Below are 18,047 nucleotides of genomic sequence, written 5' to 3' on the forward strand. Positions count from 1 at the left end.
CATATTTCTCCCTCTACAAAATTGGCATATTGAACTCTTGTACAGAGTTGCTGGGAAGGTCTCTGGTGTATGATCTGACACATAGTTACCTAACGTTGATGGCTCTTCATTAAATTGAGATGTGAAAGGTTATGTGATTTATGCAGGATAGATCTGATTAATTTTGCAGAGAATCTGATCCAAAGTTATTTAACTTTCATTTGAGTAGTTTTATCATTATGCCATCATGTACTTTAATGCTGACCCTCCATGGCTTACGCTATTTGAAGATAAGGGTCCCAGATTTTCAACTAAACAAATGTTGGAGTACCTTCTATGTATAAAACAATACACTAGACATAGTGAGTGCACAGATATCGTAAGCCTGCCTTAATGGAGCTTATTGATAAAGAGAGATATACGCAAATGTCTGTAGTATCAGCAGAATCTAAATAGTGGATTTTTAAAGGTATGGGTGGAAGAAAGTGCCTTCAGCTGGGTAATGGGGACATTATTGTCATTTGTTCACTCTTTCAACAGATATTTAAATGCAATGTAAATAGTTTCCTCAACTTGATAAGTTCTAGAGAAATGATGGAAAACAAAATAGTTAAATACTTGCCCTCATGGAACTTACAGGCTATTTTAAGAAATAGACATCTATAGAATAATCACACATTTATAGTTTAAGGCTGTAGCTACATGCCCTAGAAGAAAAGTTAAGGTCTCTGTAAGAACATAGTAGCATTCTGATAAGATTTAGTATCAAATTTAAGGTAGCTCCTTGAAGAAGTATTTTTTTTTTTTTTTTGAGCTAAGTGCTAAGATGAGTAGGAATTTAAAATAGGAGGATCTCAGGGTATAGCATAAACAGAACCAGAAGTAATAAGAAGCAAAGGGTACTCAAGAATGAGAAGAAGACCTCCATGGCTAAGTTGGAAATGTGGAGGAGGGAAGAAATATGAGAAAACACCAAAGAGTTACTTAGCAAGGCCATGTTGGGGATTTTGCTCTCTTTTAAGAGAGAAGGCTTTTGAACTAAATGTGCTATAATCAGATTAGTTTAGTTTTTAAGCATTCTAGTTGCTTTGTGAGGTCGGAATGGAAAAAAAAGCAAGGCATTATTTCAGATGATTGCTGTTGCATAACTTGCCCAGGGTGGTGGTAATAGAGTCAGAAAGAGGTGGATGGAATGGAGAAATAGTTATGAAGTAAAAGCTATGGGGTTTGGTAATGAATTGTACATCTCAAAGAAGAAGAAAAGAAAGATCTAGGTTTGTGGCTTTCTAAATTGATTTAGGAACTATTATCACCAAAATTGCCAGGAGATCCAACCAGTCCATCCCAAGGGAGATCAGTCCTGAGTGTCATTGAAAGGATTGATGTTGAAGCTGAAACTCCAATACTTTGGCACCTGATGCGAAGAGCTGACTCATTGGAAAAGACCCTGATGCTGGGAGGATTGGGGGCAGGAGGAGAAGGGGATGACAGAGGATGAGATGGCTGGATGGCATCACCAACTCAATGGACATGAGCTTGGGTAAACTCTGGGAGTTGGTGATGGACTGGGAGGTCTGGCGTGCTGCGGTCCAGGGGGTCACAAAGAGTTAGACACTACTGAGTGACTGAACTGATACTGATACCACCAACATTATGATCCTGAGATCCTACGTCAGGTGGCATATGCATCGTCATAGATTGCTGAATACCTGCATTTCAGTTTCAGACTCTTTAGCAGGCAAATAGCAAGTTGCACCATTTAATAAGTGTTTTGGGGTACAGTGGGGACATTTTTAGAAACAGAAAAGAAGAAGTTTATTAACTTTTTCCAGCATAGTGTAAGATATTTCATGTATCAGGCATAGTGCAAGATACTTTGTGCAGATAGCAAAGTTTTCAATCATGGTACTATTGGCATTTTGGGTTGGATCATGCTTTGTTATGGGAAGCTTTCTTGCGTGTTGTAGGATGTTTATCAGCATCTCTGACCTCTGCCTTGCAGTTACCTGAAGCATCCCTGCTTCTGTGACAATCAGAATTGTTTCTGGAACTACTGATCTAAAGTGAGATAGTTAAGTGGAGGGGAAAAGTTCATGGTATTTTATGTACCAATTAAATATATTCTAAAAATGTCCTTCGTAGTCACTCTATTTTGTATGCCTGAAGACTTGAAAGACATAATGACAGGCTTTTATGTTAAACTCAATCTTTTCCCTAAAAAGAAGTCATATCTCATATTAAAATATCTTGAGAGTTTTTAATTGTTAGATATATTATCATTCATGAGTATCTATGCATATAATTTCTCTTGTGTAACAGTGATTAGGTTTTGTCAGTTCAGCTGCAGATAGCTTCACTGCTTAAATATTTGAGTGTTCTATTTTATTCAAATGTATTTCTTCTCAAAAAAATCTTATAACTCACTACTTTACTCCATTCATATTCTTCTGGAATGTGGTATTTACAATTCTAGTCTGTAATATTTTTTCATTAAACCTTGCTGTTTAAAAAGCACAGTGTACGAGAATGAGATAAATCACATCAGTTTAGGGGTTCACTGCTGTTTAGCTACTAATAATGAAAATAATTGTATGACCCATTGCTGACAGTGAAGAATCTGGATACTTTATCTAATTCATCACTATAAATTCAAATATTTTTGCCACTATACTTCAAAAATAGAGATTTCGATGTGGAAATATCCAAATTGTAACTTTACCTTTGTGCTAAACTTGCAAATATTTAAATTTCTTGCAATTTTCTGATATCACCTGGATTTATATTATGAGCTATGTATATAAAGTACCTCATCAACTTTAGGTAATGTTAACTGAAAAGACTATTTCCCAGGAAATTTTCTAGTAGAGTATCCATTTGTATATACCTAATCAGAAGGAAAACTATTGGAGGCAGAGGGGTTTATCTGTTGTCCTGCTTTACCTCTGAATTTCCATAGTCTTAAAATCACAGTGTAGAAAGCACTTTAAGAGTCAACTACTCTATTTCTTTGCCAGACAGGGTTATATAGCTAAGCTGTTGTGGCCAAATGGAAATAAATCCCATATTTAAAGACCTCTAGAGACATCACAGTTGGCAACCAATTCATGGTTCAGTGACCTTTACTGTCAACTGCTTCTTTTCTTTACTTTTCCTAAGTCGTTCATGCTATTATTTAGGCCCATTATCTTCTTCTCTTCTGGCCTAAGTAGTTATCAAGATTGGCCAGTCCCTGTATTTATTAGACATAATCTGAAGATGCCTTAAGTATCTGTCCAGCTGACTTGTTTTCTCAGATCAAAAAAACAGCCTCTTCCTCAAGCTTCTGTGTAATTTTTTCAAACATTTATCATCTTTCTGACTCATGTCTCTTGAATATGACAAGCAGATAGAAGAAATGAGTCTCTTCCTTCTCCTTCCCTCCCCACCTGCCTTGCTTCATTCTTTGCTTTCTTCATTTTTGTGTCTTCGCTCTTAGCTTCTTCTCTTATTTATACCTAAAGATTATTGTCTGAATAGTGTACATTCTTAGAATACAGAAGATTTCAAACTAATTAAATAATCTGGAGTTTTTTGGCGACCCATTCAAGAGAGGAAGAAAATCTTTTACTCTATAATCATGTGTGTGTGTGTATTTGTATGTAGGAGGGAGGGCATGGGAGAATGGGGGAGAGAAAGAGGCTAAATTCTCTATACCATTTTAAACAGTTCATTTTCTAAAAACTGTTACTCAAGTACATAATTTGTATATCTCCAATTATTTTAGAGTGCTATCCCATTTCTCCTTTTGAATCAAAAGTGTACCAGAAATTTATAATTATATAATATATATAAATGTATATATGTGTGTGTGTGTGTGTGTGTGTGTGTGTGTATTTTAGATTTTGCTTAACTCCTCTTCCTCCTGCACCCAATCTCAAGAAAATAAAATCTAGGTGAGAACACTATGCTTCACATACAAACTCTGCTTTGGGGCAAATTCTCCAATCCTTTACCCCTTTCCAAACTCCCTACAATGTAAAGAAATTTCAGTCTGTTCCTGAAGATGGATTATAATCTGCACAATGTTGAAACGTTAAAAGACAAAAATTAGTCAGGTTTTTTCCTCTTAAAATATGTATTTATTTTGTAAAGTTATTTTAACTTCCTATTTGGCACATTTACCCTAAGAAATATTTTTGTCAAAATATTATTTGTCCTCATCTTCAAAGGAGTATTATTTTTTCAATGTATATTGATATAAAATGTCACTTCAAGACAAGAATTGACTAAAGTTGATTTATCCTTAAGAAATGATTACTTTTTTTCCCCAAAAGGTGAACTTTTTAAAAGGTTTTAAGTCTGTTTTCTTCCCACCTGTTAGTTTCCCATGTCTTTTTCAAACCATAGCTAAATATTCTTTAAAGAATTTTAATATCATGAGGAATACTTTAAAATTGCTTTGATGCAGATGTAGTAAGGATTTTAGGTTAAACAGTGTATGTAAAATGAAATAGATTATTTGTCCTATTGCATATCATTCTCCCCAAACTGATTAACTAGTAGGAAAATTTGTACAGACTTGAGTTTAGTCAAGAAACCTGGAAGACTGTCTTTGGTTAGTCATCTGTATCCTTGAAGAAGTTATTTTTAACAATTTAGGTTCTTAGACTGATAAATTCTAAGGTCACTTCCAGAGCTAACATTTTATTGTTTTATTGTTTTATTAGAGATAGAGACAGACAGGCTTTTCCTCTTTCTTAAGAGGAAAGGGTTTGGGATAGAGGTGCTCCCAGCCTTTAAAGCAGAAAAAAAAAAAAAAAAAAAAAGAAGTTGAGAAGAGTTCTGTAGAGGATGGGAAAGAAGTTGCTCATAAACCAGGGGCATTAGAGGATAATGACTGAACAGGATCCAAATGACTCATTTTTTTCTGATTCTTTCTGGACTAATCTAACTCAACAGTAATGGGCACTGCCTATTGTATAGAAGGTCTCTGCTTTCTGTATAGGGGGAAAAAAAATGCTTCATCCTGACCCTGAGAGAAATATTGAGAAAGGGGAAATTAGTGAAAAACCTAACAATTTAAAGACATTTCTGTCATTTATTCTCAATGAGTAAAAGGGTTTTATGTGGAGGATCTAAATGGCATTTATTTGTTTGCTGAAACTAGAACAAATGAAATTGTGTTGGGCAGGTTTTCGTTTAGATAAGAAGACTCACTTCCTGATAGTCATGGTTGTTAAAAGCTTAAAAGATCATTCAGGATAGAGTCCTCTCAAAAACCTCTGATGTTTTAGGAGCTTCTGTGTTAGATGTTGTCTTAGATAAGTTTTAGGCTCCTTAATAGACTATGAAATATTTTACAGTTATCAATTTCCATTGATGTTATATGCAAGTATACTAGCCGGACATTCTTAAACACACTGGATTTTAATTAAAAGATTCAACTGCTGCGGTTCAGCTGGTAAAGCCTACAAGCAAGAGAAAAGTGCCTTTTAAAATTTTGAATGAACTAATTCCCAGTGATTTCTTGGTTTCTAACATGTTAAATATTTTTGAAACTGTTTAAGGAATTTTAAATTACTGAAAATACATGATTAGAAACTATTGATGAATCATTCATTCTCTGATCTCCTGACTTTCAGTAAGGCTTGATTTTAACTGTATCAGTCTAATCAAATTTATTTTCAGAGATTACCTAAAAGATAATTCTATGACTTTGTGTTTTCTCAAAGCTAAGTTATGTTGCTGTAGTTATCAGGTTTGCTTTCTTGTAGTTTCTGAACATTTCTTTCTGTCATTTAAAAGACATCATCTTGAAACTTTTGTGAAACGTAAACCAGCCCCATCTTCTCTGTATGTGTTTTTAAATCTGGATGGCATGTTTGATGCTATGCTAAACATTATGCCTGAGTAAATGAGATTTTTTTAAACTTTTCTTGCTTGCATGAATGAAAAATTAGAGATTTTACTTTAGAGTGGAAAATAAAAACAATCTGTTTCGCTCACACTAAAGGGAACGTGTGAGTTAAAAGTGTATTTCTGAATTACCTTTCAAATTTGCAGAGGTGGTAACAATAAAGAGAACAGGAGAACACTTCTATTTTAAAACTTGTACCATTTCACAGTAGCAGCAGTGCTTAGAATAGTTCATTTATCTAAGGCACAGAAATGCAATCAAGCCTAATTAATTGTGACTTGCTGAAAGACATGGGCATTATTTATTTGAGTAAAATGTATTGTGGTTATCTACTGGGCTATTATGAAAAGGCTCTGCATTTGACAGTAATTACCTTTGTTTCTAAATGAGCAAAACAATTGCTTTCCAATATTTTAAATATGTATTACTCAAGCTTTCTGTGTTAAAATATCCAATGTTTCAGCCCTGAAAACAGGTAATGTGACTCTAACTTTATTAGTGTTATAAAGTTTTCTGTTTTCATAATGTGTTTATGTTTTTTCTTGTTTTCTCAATGAAAAATATGCAAGGATACCAATGTAACACTTTTTATTAACGACACTACTCAGCCGATGGTCATGGACCAGCAACACCTGGGTTCTGCAAAATCCCTCGTCATAGTCCTGACCTATATAATCATAACCTGTATATTAACCAGATATAAGGGTGATTCTAATGCTTATTCAAGTACGAGAAGAATGGGTTTAATAGAATATCATTGGCAGCATGAACCATTTAAAAATTAATTTGATGGTGGAGTTACAAGATTTAAAACTTTATCTTTGTTTAAGATGTTTGATTTCTATTCTATGTGGCATTAGCAGTAAAGATTTCTAGTGTTTTTTGCTTTTAAACCCATTACACTTATAGTTATCTGATCCTGTCATCTGGTAGCACAATGTCATTGAAATGTGTTTTATAATTATATAGCTATCATTCATTGTAGCTCTGCCATTTAATCAAAGTAGATATTTTAAGATTCATTTCTATTTTTCTTAAATGATTTATGGTGATATAGAAATGCTAGCAAATATAATTCGTTCATGGATAGTATGAACCATGTATCCAAATATTAATGTGTTCTTTTTATTTAAAAGAAAAGATCATTGGTTAAGTCAAATCTTACTACTTTTTCTGTTTCATTTTCAGTTTCTTTATTTTTATTTATTCCATGTTTTCTTTTTTGTTTTGTTTTAGTTGGGTCTGGTAAGTTGACATTTTATTGGCCATCTTCTAATCATCGTGTCATTGTGACTGGAACTTCTCTTGCCCTTTTCCATCCATACCCTTCCATGTCCTTCAACCAATCAGCCTCCATGTTTCACTTGTCATTGGCCACAAAGACAGACTGCACAGAATAAAGTCTGCAGGAAGTATGGGTAACTGTGACAAAGAGTGAAAGGTAATGGGGTTGCTAATTTTATCTTATTAAATGGTGTGTGATCTGCATCCTTTTATTTTTTTTTTCCTCTTTTTTAAATGATTGATAAAACAAGGAGTCGGATTTTATCTTGATTAAGTACCATTTCAGTTTATATCTCATGAGGTAAACAGTGAACAAAATAGGTGCCCAGAGGACAATTTGTGTTTGGGAGATCTAAAATATGTTTATGAATTCATCTATATCTGTCTGAGTTTATCTAACTGTTGTTTAATAATAGTCATTGAAAGTCCTATAAGTGAATAATCTTGCCCTTAGGGCTGGTTGCACTCATTTTCATTTCTATGTGTCAGATTCATTTCATTTTATATAAGAAATAACCACATGATGTGTTTAAAATGTATCAAAATTTGCTTTAATAAAGATCTGTTGTCATGTAAATAAAATTTTTTGAATACTTTCATTATCAATATTTTTGGGAAGGTGTCCACTCACACACTTTTAGGATGCTAGAGCACCATTTTTGGATATTTCTGTATGGTGTTCCATGTAATAATTTTAACCCTAAAAAAAAATCTATGTTTTAAGTTAAAAAGCTATACAAATATTCTAACGATGTCATTTCATACTAACACAGATAGGAAGATTGATTGTTCAATAATGGTAATGCAAAACTTTCCATATGTGCAAAGCTGTAGCTGGATTCAAATTTAATGAAAGCAAAAGTGAAAGATGAAAGTGAAGTAAACATTTATATAATACAATTTATTAGGTATTATGTGATCTATATCATATAATTATATTGACTGAACAACAAACATGCCCAACTACATTAGAAAAAACTTTAATAAATGGAAATATAATATATATATATATATATATATATATATATATATATAATGTTTTTGAGAAATGGATGAAACTAGTCTATCATTAGTCCCTAGAAATCAAAAAGCTAAGCACAGGAACACAATATCCACAATAAATAGGATATTAATGGCAAAGTAATGTGAAAATAAATGTTTAATCTCACTAATATAAAAATGCCAATTAGGAGATTCTGTTCTAAGTTTGGCAAGTTTGTTAATACTCAGTGTTTGTGAGGTTTGGGAGGAGAGTTTCAGTTGAAATAAACTTGACTAAAATTGAGAAGGATGTTAATTTCACCATTGTGTTTAACAGTGGGAATTAGAAAGAATCTAAATTTAAAGACAATTGATTACTTAAGTAATGAAGGTAACTTAGTATTTATACCATTAAATAGTCACTTAAGTGATACTGTAGGAGAATATTTTAAAACTATACAGTCCAGTATGTATGGCTGCATTATCAGTAGATTTTCTTTTTTTTTCTTTGCTTGTCTAATTTTATTTCCAACACTGAACATATGTGACATTAGTAACATGTTTATCTATTTTTAATTATAGTGAATTTAAATTTTGTAGCCTCTGAAAAATATCCCAACATTTTTAACATCAACATTTAAACATCAATTAGATGCACATGGTGACCAACCTTCTCAATCTAAATATAAGTAATGATGATAGAAGATTGATAGAAGCATATTTAATCCATTTAAAATTTTTCTTAGAGATATGTCTACACCTAATATCTAACATACATTTAGAAAAGGATTTTTTCTGAGACATGCCTTCTGGCTGGTGTCATTGTTGATGTTGGCTGGAGAATATGCCTATAAGATATAGTAAATTCATTTCCAGGCAAATATCCTGTGTGGAAGGATTGCTGCAGGATAAATGCAGTTAACATAAGGGTTTGTATCCCTTGTTCCCACGTCTTTGAGGTTTCAGGCAAGCTGGCATTTTATAAAAGAAACATGGATTCTGGCACATGTTATTAGACATGCTGCTGAGATTTAGAAAAGAGACCACCCGAAGTTTTTACTTGTCTGAGTGATTTGAACATTTATATTTTCCTACTCAGGTTCCCTGCATATATTGGAAAGTCATAGTCTCCCATTCATTTAATTAATCATTTGGTTTTCTTTCATTGAAACAAACCAAACTCTTTTCTGGATTTAGCTTATTATCCAGTCTTAGTCCTTTCAATTTCTGGTCTAATTTCTATGTCAATTATTCTAACCCTTAACTAAGGAATCAAATGCTCCTGTATGGATGTGTGTGGAGGAAAATCCCCAGGCCATGATGCACACGCCTGTTATTATACCTGGATAATGATGGTGTTTACCAAAGTCATGGGTAAACCACTCAATTACAATCAGAGTTTAAAAAAATTATAAGCTAGAACTTCAGTATTACCAAATTGAGCTAAACTTCTTCTCCTAACGTTGTATTTTCTTCCCTATAAGTTATAGGACATTTGAAGGCATTTGCCCTGATTTTTCAGGTCTCCTATAATTTTCTAGTCAAATGGTGTAATTTCTACTAAACCTCAATTAAAAATAAAAAGGGAGTATAGGAGAAAGCACACTCATCTAAAAGTTAGGAAATATAATTGCTTTCTTCAGTTTGGTGACCATGCAATCTGTTTTACATATCCATTCTCTTTTTAAAAGAGGTATTATATTTCACTGTACACACCTGTATACATACAAATGTAGAAAGTTTATACTTTATAAATTTCATAAACTTTATATTTTAGTTATTGTAAATACTTGTTTATATGTCCCAGATGCAATTGACCAAAAAAATATTTAGCAGGAGAAAACGGTACCATTTCAAATCCTCACCTTCATTAACGAAGTCATATTCTTGTGAGCAGACTGGTATGTTAACATAATCTGGGTATACCTTTGGTTCATATTCACTTTAGGAGCTTATCCTAAGTGACTGACATAAGTAACTAAGCATATTTTTAAGGAAAAGGTTAGAAATAATGGAACAGTCTTAAAAAGTGGATTACACTGTATAAACTAAAATGTCTGACTTGAAACATTTGCTTCAATTTGAACTGAAACAAGAAAGGAGAATAATTAGGCATTTCAGACAGCTGATAAGAAACGAATTTGAAAAGTGTAAACAGTAGGTAGAAAGACTTAAATTCAATGCACATTTTTTCTAAGCATAAAGCACAGACCAAAACAGGCTTTTTTTTTTTTTTTTTTTTTTGTAAGCCAGTGACTCCATCAGCACACCTAATGTTTTCAGCTGGCATTGCTCTCAGTGTAACTGACACAATTTTCTGACACTCTATTTACTGCTGGATGAAGTGGCCATTTAAGTCTGTATAAATCAAACAGTTTGGACAAAGCTGGCAGTATTTATAATGTCAGGATGAGCAGATGTTTCCAATTTACCCTCATTTCCATATATATTCTGTTTGAACATGCCCTTGCCTATGTAAATGAAAGAGGCATTTGACTCCACTAGTGCTTTAAATTCATTTCCATTCGAGTAATTGGACTGAAGATTTTAAATGGTTATGCCTTCCATATAGCCTTTCAGGAGCTTTTCAGTTAAAGTAATTTTAGGACCTGCCTACATCAGGAGGTCCTTGTGTCTAAGATTAATGTCCATACACCTTTAAGCAGCTCTAAATGAGAAGAAATATTTATTCATACACATTTCGAGTATATGTTGAATGTAAAGGGTCAAATTGTAGCTCAAGAAGCCTTTTTAACATTGAAGTTCATCTTAGAAGATCAAGTAATTAAAAAAAAAAAACTTCTTTATAAAACTTTCCGATTCCACTCTATGAATATGCAGTTAACCATTTAGCTTCAGTTGAATTAAAAGTGAAAATTGATGCATTATGTATATCTGGATAGTACATAACAAGTGATATAAACTAATGGCAGCACTTGGAATATCAGCAGATTGTCTCAATTAGGACAGTGACTGCATGCTTTTGATTCAGGGTAATCTGTTTCATCTCCTTCAGAACCTCCACATTTCGTTGTGAAACCCCGTGACCAGGTGGTTGCCTTGGGACGAACGGTCACTTTCCAGTGTGAAGCAACAGGAAACCCCCAACCAGCTATCTTTTGGAGGAGAGAGGGAAGTCAGGTATGACCTTGTTCTGACATGTCAGCAAGAACAGGTGAATGCCACGTATATAAGAAAAAGCAACAAATGAAAAAAAAAAGAAAGAAAAGAAAAAGCAACAAATGATTTAGTCACATAGCTGTTGCTTTAAGAGAACTGAGAAATCTCTGAGTCACCTGCATTTTTCAACAATAAAACAGAATTGTAATTCTCAAATTTTTCCTGCCTTGTTTTGGTACACCAGCTGGTATATAGAATAGTAATTGTTTAATCATGAAAATTTATTCCCAATTTATTTCTATTTTCCAGTTTATTTCCTTTATTTTCAATTCAGCCACATTAAAAAAAAAACTTTTTTCCTCAAGTTAATTCAGTTAGTTCTAACTTCTCTTATTCAGATACTTGTAATTATATTTTACAATAGATATTCACAGATTTGAAACAAAGATAATGATGTCAGTACAATTTCTCTGAAAGCACTCGGAATCTGAAGTGTATTCTTTGCTTCTTTATGTTTTATCTATTTTTTGTGTGTGTAATTATGTTTTGCTTTTATTTATTTATTTTTTTCATTTATTTTTATTAGTTGGAAGCTAATTACTTTACAATATTGTAGTGGTTTTGGGATGGGGAATACATGTAAATCCATGGCTGATTCATGTCAATGTAGGACAAAAACCACTACAATATGTTTTATCTATTTTATATCTATCAATTAAAGATTCGTCAAACTATGTGAAAGTCTCTTTAGCATAGATGTTATATTGAATATAATTCAGTATATTTTAATTCTTTGAAAACTGTAACATGTGATCACTTTGGCTGTCAAGTCCTACTCTCTATACATTTTTATAAACCAGAATTTTTTTGTATACATTGAAGCTAGAATATAGAGATCTGTGCTCTTAAAAATTAAGTTTCCTTTGGGACTTCAGCTTATTAAAGAGGGAATTTTGAAACACTTTCACTTTCAAAATAGTAGGAAAATTTAAAAATAGTTTTAAAATTATGTTTCCTTATCTCTTAGTGACTTGAGTTCTTCAATAAATGGACACATCTTCCTTTACATGTTTCTGATACTTGTAAAAATTTTTCTCATTCATTTTTAATAAAATGATTCCTAACCTCTTTATTTTTTGTTTAAATCATCCTTGAGTGTGTTGTCTTCTGACCTTACTTCTACTATGTTCATAAAAATTACATGGAGGTAGTTTACTGACTGTACTCACTAATAATTTGTACATCATGCCATCAAGTTCACTTTTATTTTCACTTTGGTAGTGAATATCAACTTGATTATGGTATGGAGGCTATCATTTGAGTTCTAACATCTTGGCTGGTTCTAACATCTTGGCTGGTTCTAACACATTTCATTGGGCCTCACAGGACAAAATTTGCTGACCGCAAATTAAAGACAAGAAAAAAATGTAGTTTAGTAGAACAGGAAGAATTGAAAGTATATTATATATGAATATCTGTGTATCAATAAGAGTAAATCCACTAGCATATTTTCTTAGTAGAATAATATTTAAATGATTCATTTAGTTATTTAAATAGATCATTTTCATGTAATATCTATATCATATTTGAAATAATTTTTATTTGGTTTGGTTTGATTTAATAACTCACTGTTTCTTAAATTTTGTTATTGAATACATATCCATGTACTAGTAGTTAAGCTTTTGTAAATGATGCATGTTAAAAGGCACCTAAAATTTTTAAAAAGTAGCAAATTTATTTGATTAGAAGAAATGTTATTATTTATTTCATGAAAAAGAATGATACTATATGTTACTTTGCATGAAATATACACTCCTTCCAATGAGCAAGATATTTAGATTCATAGAGAGAAATTTGTACCACCAAGTAGCATCACATATTGTCTAGAGTTTGTTTTTAAGATAACTTTCTACAGAAATAAAACTGTTATGAATTCTTAAATTCAGTATTTGAATTTAAAAATCTATGATAGATATACTCACCATTTAACCAGAAAAATAAGAAACTTGACAATTTGATTGAGATTACTGAACTTTTATAATGGACAGGTAACAGAGATTCTTGTGATGGTACCAAAATGATATCCTTAAACTTAATTTGTTGGAATGTGTTTAAATTTTAATGTTGTTTATATATTAAAAGATTTACTGTTTAGAATTCTAATAGTCACATCTATGTGAAGCAAAACTTTTAAGTCTGTTTTGCTGAAATAGGTAAAACATTTAACTCTAATAGTATCTCATATTCTTTTATAAATAGTATTGTTTGACATTGAAATTATAAAGGCATATATCAATATTTAGAATTCATTTAAATTTTCAAATAACCCCATTTAAGTTTAGATTATTAAACTTTGTGCATTTGTGTATGTGTGTGTACCTCTGTCTATGTGGGTATGTGATAGAGAATATTTAGCTTATTTTCATACATTATGTTTGTGTATGTATAAATATTTAAGTATCTGTTTATAAATATATAAAACATAAAAACATGTTGGAAACTAGCAATTAACCTATTATTCTTTCCTCCCAAATTCTGGGTTCTAGAATCTGCTTTTCTCATATCAGCCACCACAGTCATCCAGCCGTTTTTCAGTCTCCCAGACTGGTGACCTCACTATTACTAACGTCCAGCGATCTGATGTTGGTTATTATATCTGCCAGACTTTGAATGTTGCCGGAAGTATCATCACAAAAGCATATTTGGAAGTTACTGATGGTAAAGTAGAGCATTTTATTTCAAAATGGCTAAGTTTGGCTTAGTGTAAAGAGAATGCAAGTAAGCACACTTATTTTCTACTTTGTATCCTTTCTTATGGATATGGCAACCCACTCCAGTACTCTTGCCTGGAAGATTCCATGGACTGAGGATCCTGGTAAGCTCCAGTCCATGGGGTCACAAAGAGTCTGACACAACTGAGCGACTTCACTTTCATCCTTTCTTACAGTAATTTTGGTATAGGCTAAAAGGATAAAGATAAAAGTGATTAAATGTAAAATCATTTTTATTTTAACTAGGCTATATGATAAATTTCTTGCATCAAATTAGTTTCGTAAAAGCATGACAATTATTCAAGGAAAGTTTACACTGAATAGTTATACACAGGACTGTGTCCATGTTTTGGAAAATAAAAAGTTATTTTAAAATCTCTTGGTATAAAACATCATCCTTTTTCTTTCTTCCAAATCATGAAGATAAGATGAATTGTTGACAAATCCTTCTCACAACTCAAGATGAGCAAGTTTTTGTTGTTTATCAACTCTTCTAAGCATGATTAATTAATGCCAAATATAAAGATGCAGTAATAGAAAAATCTGAATTTGAGCAAACTCCTAGAGATAGTGAAGGACAGGGAAGCCTGATGTGCTGTGGTCAGTGGGGTGGAAGAGTCATTCATGACTTCAAGACTGAATAACAATAGAGAAAATCTCCAAACCATAAGATGGAAAGCAGTAAGAAGAAGAGGAAATACGAGTAAGCATATAAATATATAAAAAGTATATACAAACAGATTTCCTCTGCTCTTTGAAAATAGAGCATTCCTATGAAACAGAAATATAAGTAGAAATGGCATAAAGTGAGGAAATAATTTTTCTTTTCATAAAACTGAAAATCCATTTCAGATTTATTTCAGTTAGCGAGCAAATACACTAATGTGCATGCCTTCATGCTCAGTCATGTCAGACTATTCGTGACACGATGGACTATAGCCTGCCAGGCTTCTGTCCATGGGATTTCACAGGCAAGAGTACTGGGAGTGGGTTGCCATTTCCCTCTCCAGGGGATCTTCTCGACCCAGGATCAAGCCTACATCTCCTGCATTGGCAAGAGGATTCTTTACCACTGAGCCACCTGGGAAGCCCTATATTAATACAGGTCTTTCATAAAAGTGAAAAAGTGAAAGTCACTCTGTCATGTCTGACTCTGAGACCCCATGGACTATACAGTCCATGGAATTCTCCAGGCCAGAGTACTGGAGTGGGTAGTCTTTCCCTTCTCCAGGAGATCTTCCCAACCCAGGGATCAAACCCAGGCCTCCCACATTGCAGGCAGATTCTTTACCAGCTGAGGCACAAGAGAAGCCCAAGAATACTGGAGTGGGCAGCCTATCCCTTCTCCAGTGGATCTTCCCAACCTAGGAATCAAACCAGGGTCTCCTGCATTGCAGGCGGATTCTCTACCAACTGAGCTATGAGGGAAGCCCTCATAAAAGCAAACTGGCTTATGATGAACTTTCAAAAACTGGAGAGTACTTGTGTATACATATGTATATATACATAAAAGAAATATACATGCACTTTTTTGTTGGTGTATAGTATTTCATTGTATAAGTAGCTCACAATTTATTTATGTTTATTTATGTACTCTTCTATTGATGGGTTATTTTCAATTCAGGACTTTTATTAATAAAGCTAAATGTTTCTGTAGAAGACTATGGGTGGGCATATGCATTCAATTATCCTGGTTTGCCTTTTCGTGGATGCATATACTCTACTCATTTCTCTCTCTCTTTTTTTTTCATTTTCCCTTGTAGTCTGGATATATCTTTGTCCGATATATGTATTATAAATATTTATTCCCAGTCATTCGCTTAATGATGATTTTAGAGCTTAAGTAATTAATTCTAATGAGACCCAGTGTATTATTTTTTTCTCCTCTGCGTTGTCCTTTTAGTTCCCTAGTCTACATTAAGATCATGAGGATATTCACCTATTTTTTTCTGGAATCTTTATTGTCTGTATATTTGAGATTTAAGTTGTTAATCAGTCTTTAATTAACCTTTGTGTATGGTGTAAAATAAGGGTCAAAATTCATTTTCTTCCCTTATATGGATCCTAAATATTTCAGCATCAGTTACTGAAAAGGCAGTCCTTTCCCCGGTGAATTTCAGTGGCATGTTAATCATAATTGAAATGAACATAAACATAGTGAAAGTGAAAGTCACTGAGTCCTGTCTGACTCTCTGTGACCCCATGGACTGTGTAGTGCGTGGAATTTTCCAGGCCAGAATACTGGAGTGGGTAGCCTTTCCTTTCTCCAGGGGATCTTCCCAACCCAGGGATCAAACCCAAGTCTCCCACATTGCAGGCAGATTCTTTACCAGCTGAGGCACAAGGGAAGCCCAGGAATACTGGAGCATATAGCCTATCCCTTCTCCAGAAGATCTTCCCAACCCAGAAAACAAACCAGAGTCTCCTGCATTGCAGGTGGATTCTTTACCAACTGAGCTATGAGGGAAGCCCCCATAAATGTAGTAAACTACTTGTATGTTCTCTATTATATTCCATTTATTTATGCCAGTATATGTGATCTTAATTATTATAGCTTTATAGTAAACCTTATAAACTGGTAAAGTCTCAACTTTGTTTTTCTTGTTTTAGGTTGGCTGTTATAGGCCTTCTGCATTTTTTAATAAAGTTTTTAAAACTGGTCAATTTCCATACACATAATACATACACATGCACTCAGATATACATACACATCCTAATATCCTAAGCAAACAAAAAAAAATCAAAATTTTAATTTTGATTCCACTTTAATTATTAAACAATTTAAGGAGAATTAACATCTTAACAATCGAAGTCTTCCAATTTAGGGAATATTTCTGTCCAATCAAATCAAATACATACACAGTATCCACCAAGGTCTAACACATGGTAGACACTCACTATATATTTTTTTGAATAAGTGGGTGTAACAAAGAAGGAAGGGATGAACAGCTAGCTGTTGATTAAGACATAATTCAAAATTTAGGCCATCTCACTCAAAAGTTCACATTCTTAATACTGTGTATGATATACATTATATATCTACTGGCTCCAATAAATTAGGATGACCTAAAATGTTTTGGGGGCTTCCCCTTGTGGCTCAGCTGGTAAAGAATCCGCCTGCAATGTGGGAGACCTGGGTTGGATCCCTGGGTTGGGAAGATCCCCTGGAGAAGGGAAAGGCTATCCACTGCAGTATTCTGACCTGGAGAATTCCATGGACTGTATAGTCGATGGGGTCTTAAAGAGTTGAACACGACTGACCCAATTTCACTTTCAAAATGTTTTTACAATTTCTTAAATGTATTAGAGCTATTCAATGATGGCTGTGAAGACAGATAGTTAATTTGATAATGATCAATATAATCAATATTTAGAAAAAGTAGAACATAGATTTGCAAATATGTTTATGATTGCAACTTTATAAAGCAACTTGCATGTAAGGATGTGCATGAAAAAAGGCCAGAGGAAACTATGGTAAAGTATTTTGAAATATCCCTTACTAGTCTCGTAATTAAAAGCAAGACTTTCTAAGTGCCTTTGACATGGCTTTATCATGAATGGTTATATGTGAGAATAGATCAAGCATATGAACTTCTGCTAAATTAAAAGTAAAACAAAACCCCTAAATTTGTGGATTTGGGATTCATCCCTAGTGCCCAGTTCACTTCTAGAACTAAATGTCCTGTTTCATCTTACCATCTCTGGGGAGATTTTACGTGGTTTTGTTTCTGCTGTGGTGATACTAAATTTTTAGTTTTGTTTGTTTGGGAGTCCATAAATATCATACAAACAACTTACAACTATGGACTCATTCTTTATAGGTAAGCTGCACCTATTGTGTGTGCTGACAATATCAGTATTTACATATTACCAAATCAAGAAGAGAGATAATAGGCAGAGTATTTTCTGGATACTGTTTGACTTTAGTCTCTCATCTTTTTCTCTTTATTGTTTGCAAACAGAACAAAGGCAAAAGCATGAGGCAGAGAACACGGTAGAGTAGGAATTGTCTTTGA

The 18,047-nt window shown here is 33.2% G+C and overlaps 1 protein-coding gene across 9 annotated transcripts in view; it reads left to right on the forward strand.

The window, feature by feature from the left end:
- The window catches only part of ROBO1 (roundabout guidance receptor 1), a 1,227,175-nt gene that overhangs the window by 1,129,747 nt on the left and 79,381 nt on the right, over positions 1 to 18,047 (forward strand). For all 9 annotated transcript variants that reach the window (XM_070455058.1, XM_070455063.1, XM_070455057.1 and 6 more), the window contains 2 exons: positions 11,157 to 11,281; positions 13,807 to 13,978. In XM_070455058.1, coding sequence (XP_070311159.1) covers positions 11,157 to 11,281; positions 13,807 to 13,978 — 297 coding nt within the window. The remainder of the gene's footprint in view (positions 1 to 11,156; positions 11,282 to 13,806; positions 13,979 to 18,047) is intronic.

Source organism: Odocoileus virginianus, chromosome 25 (genome assembly GCF_023699985.2).
Source record: "Odocoileus virginianus isolate 20LAN1187 ecotype Illinois chromosome 25, Ovbor_1.2, whole genome shotgun sequence".
Lineage (NCBI taxonomy): Eukaryota > Metazoa > Chordata > Mammalia > Artiodactyla > Cervidae > Odocoileus > Odocoileus virginianus.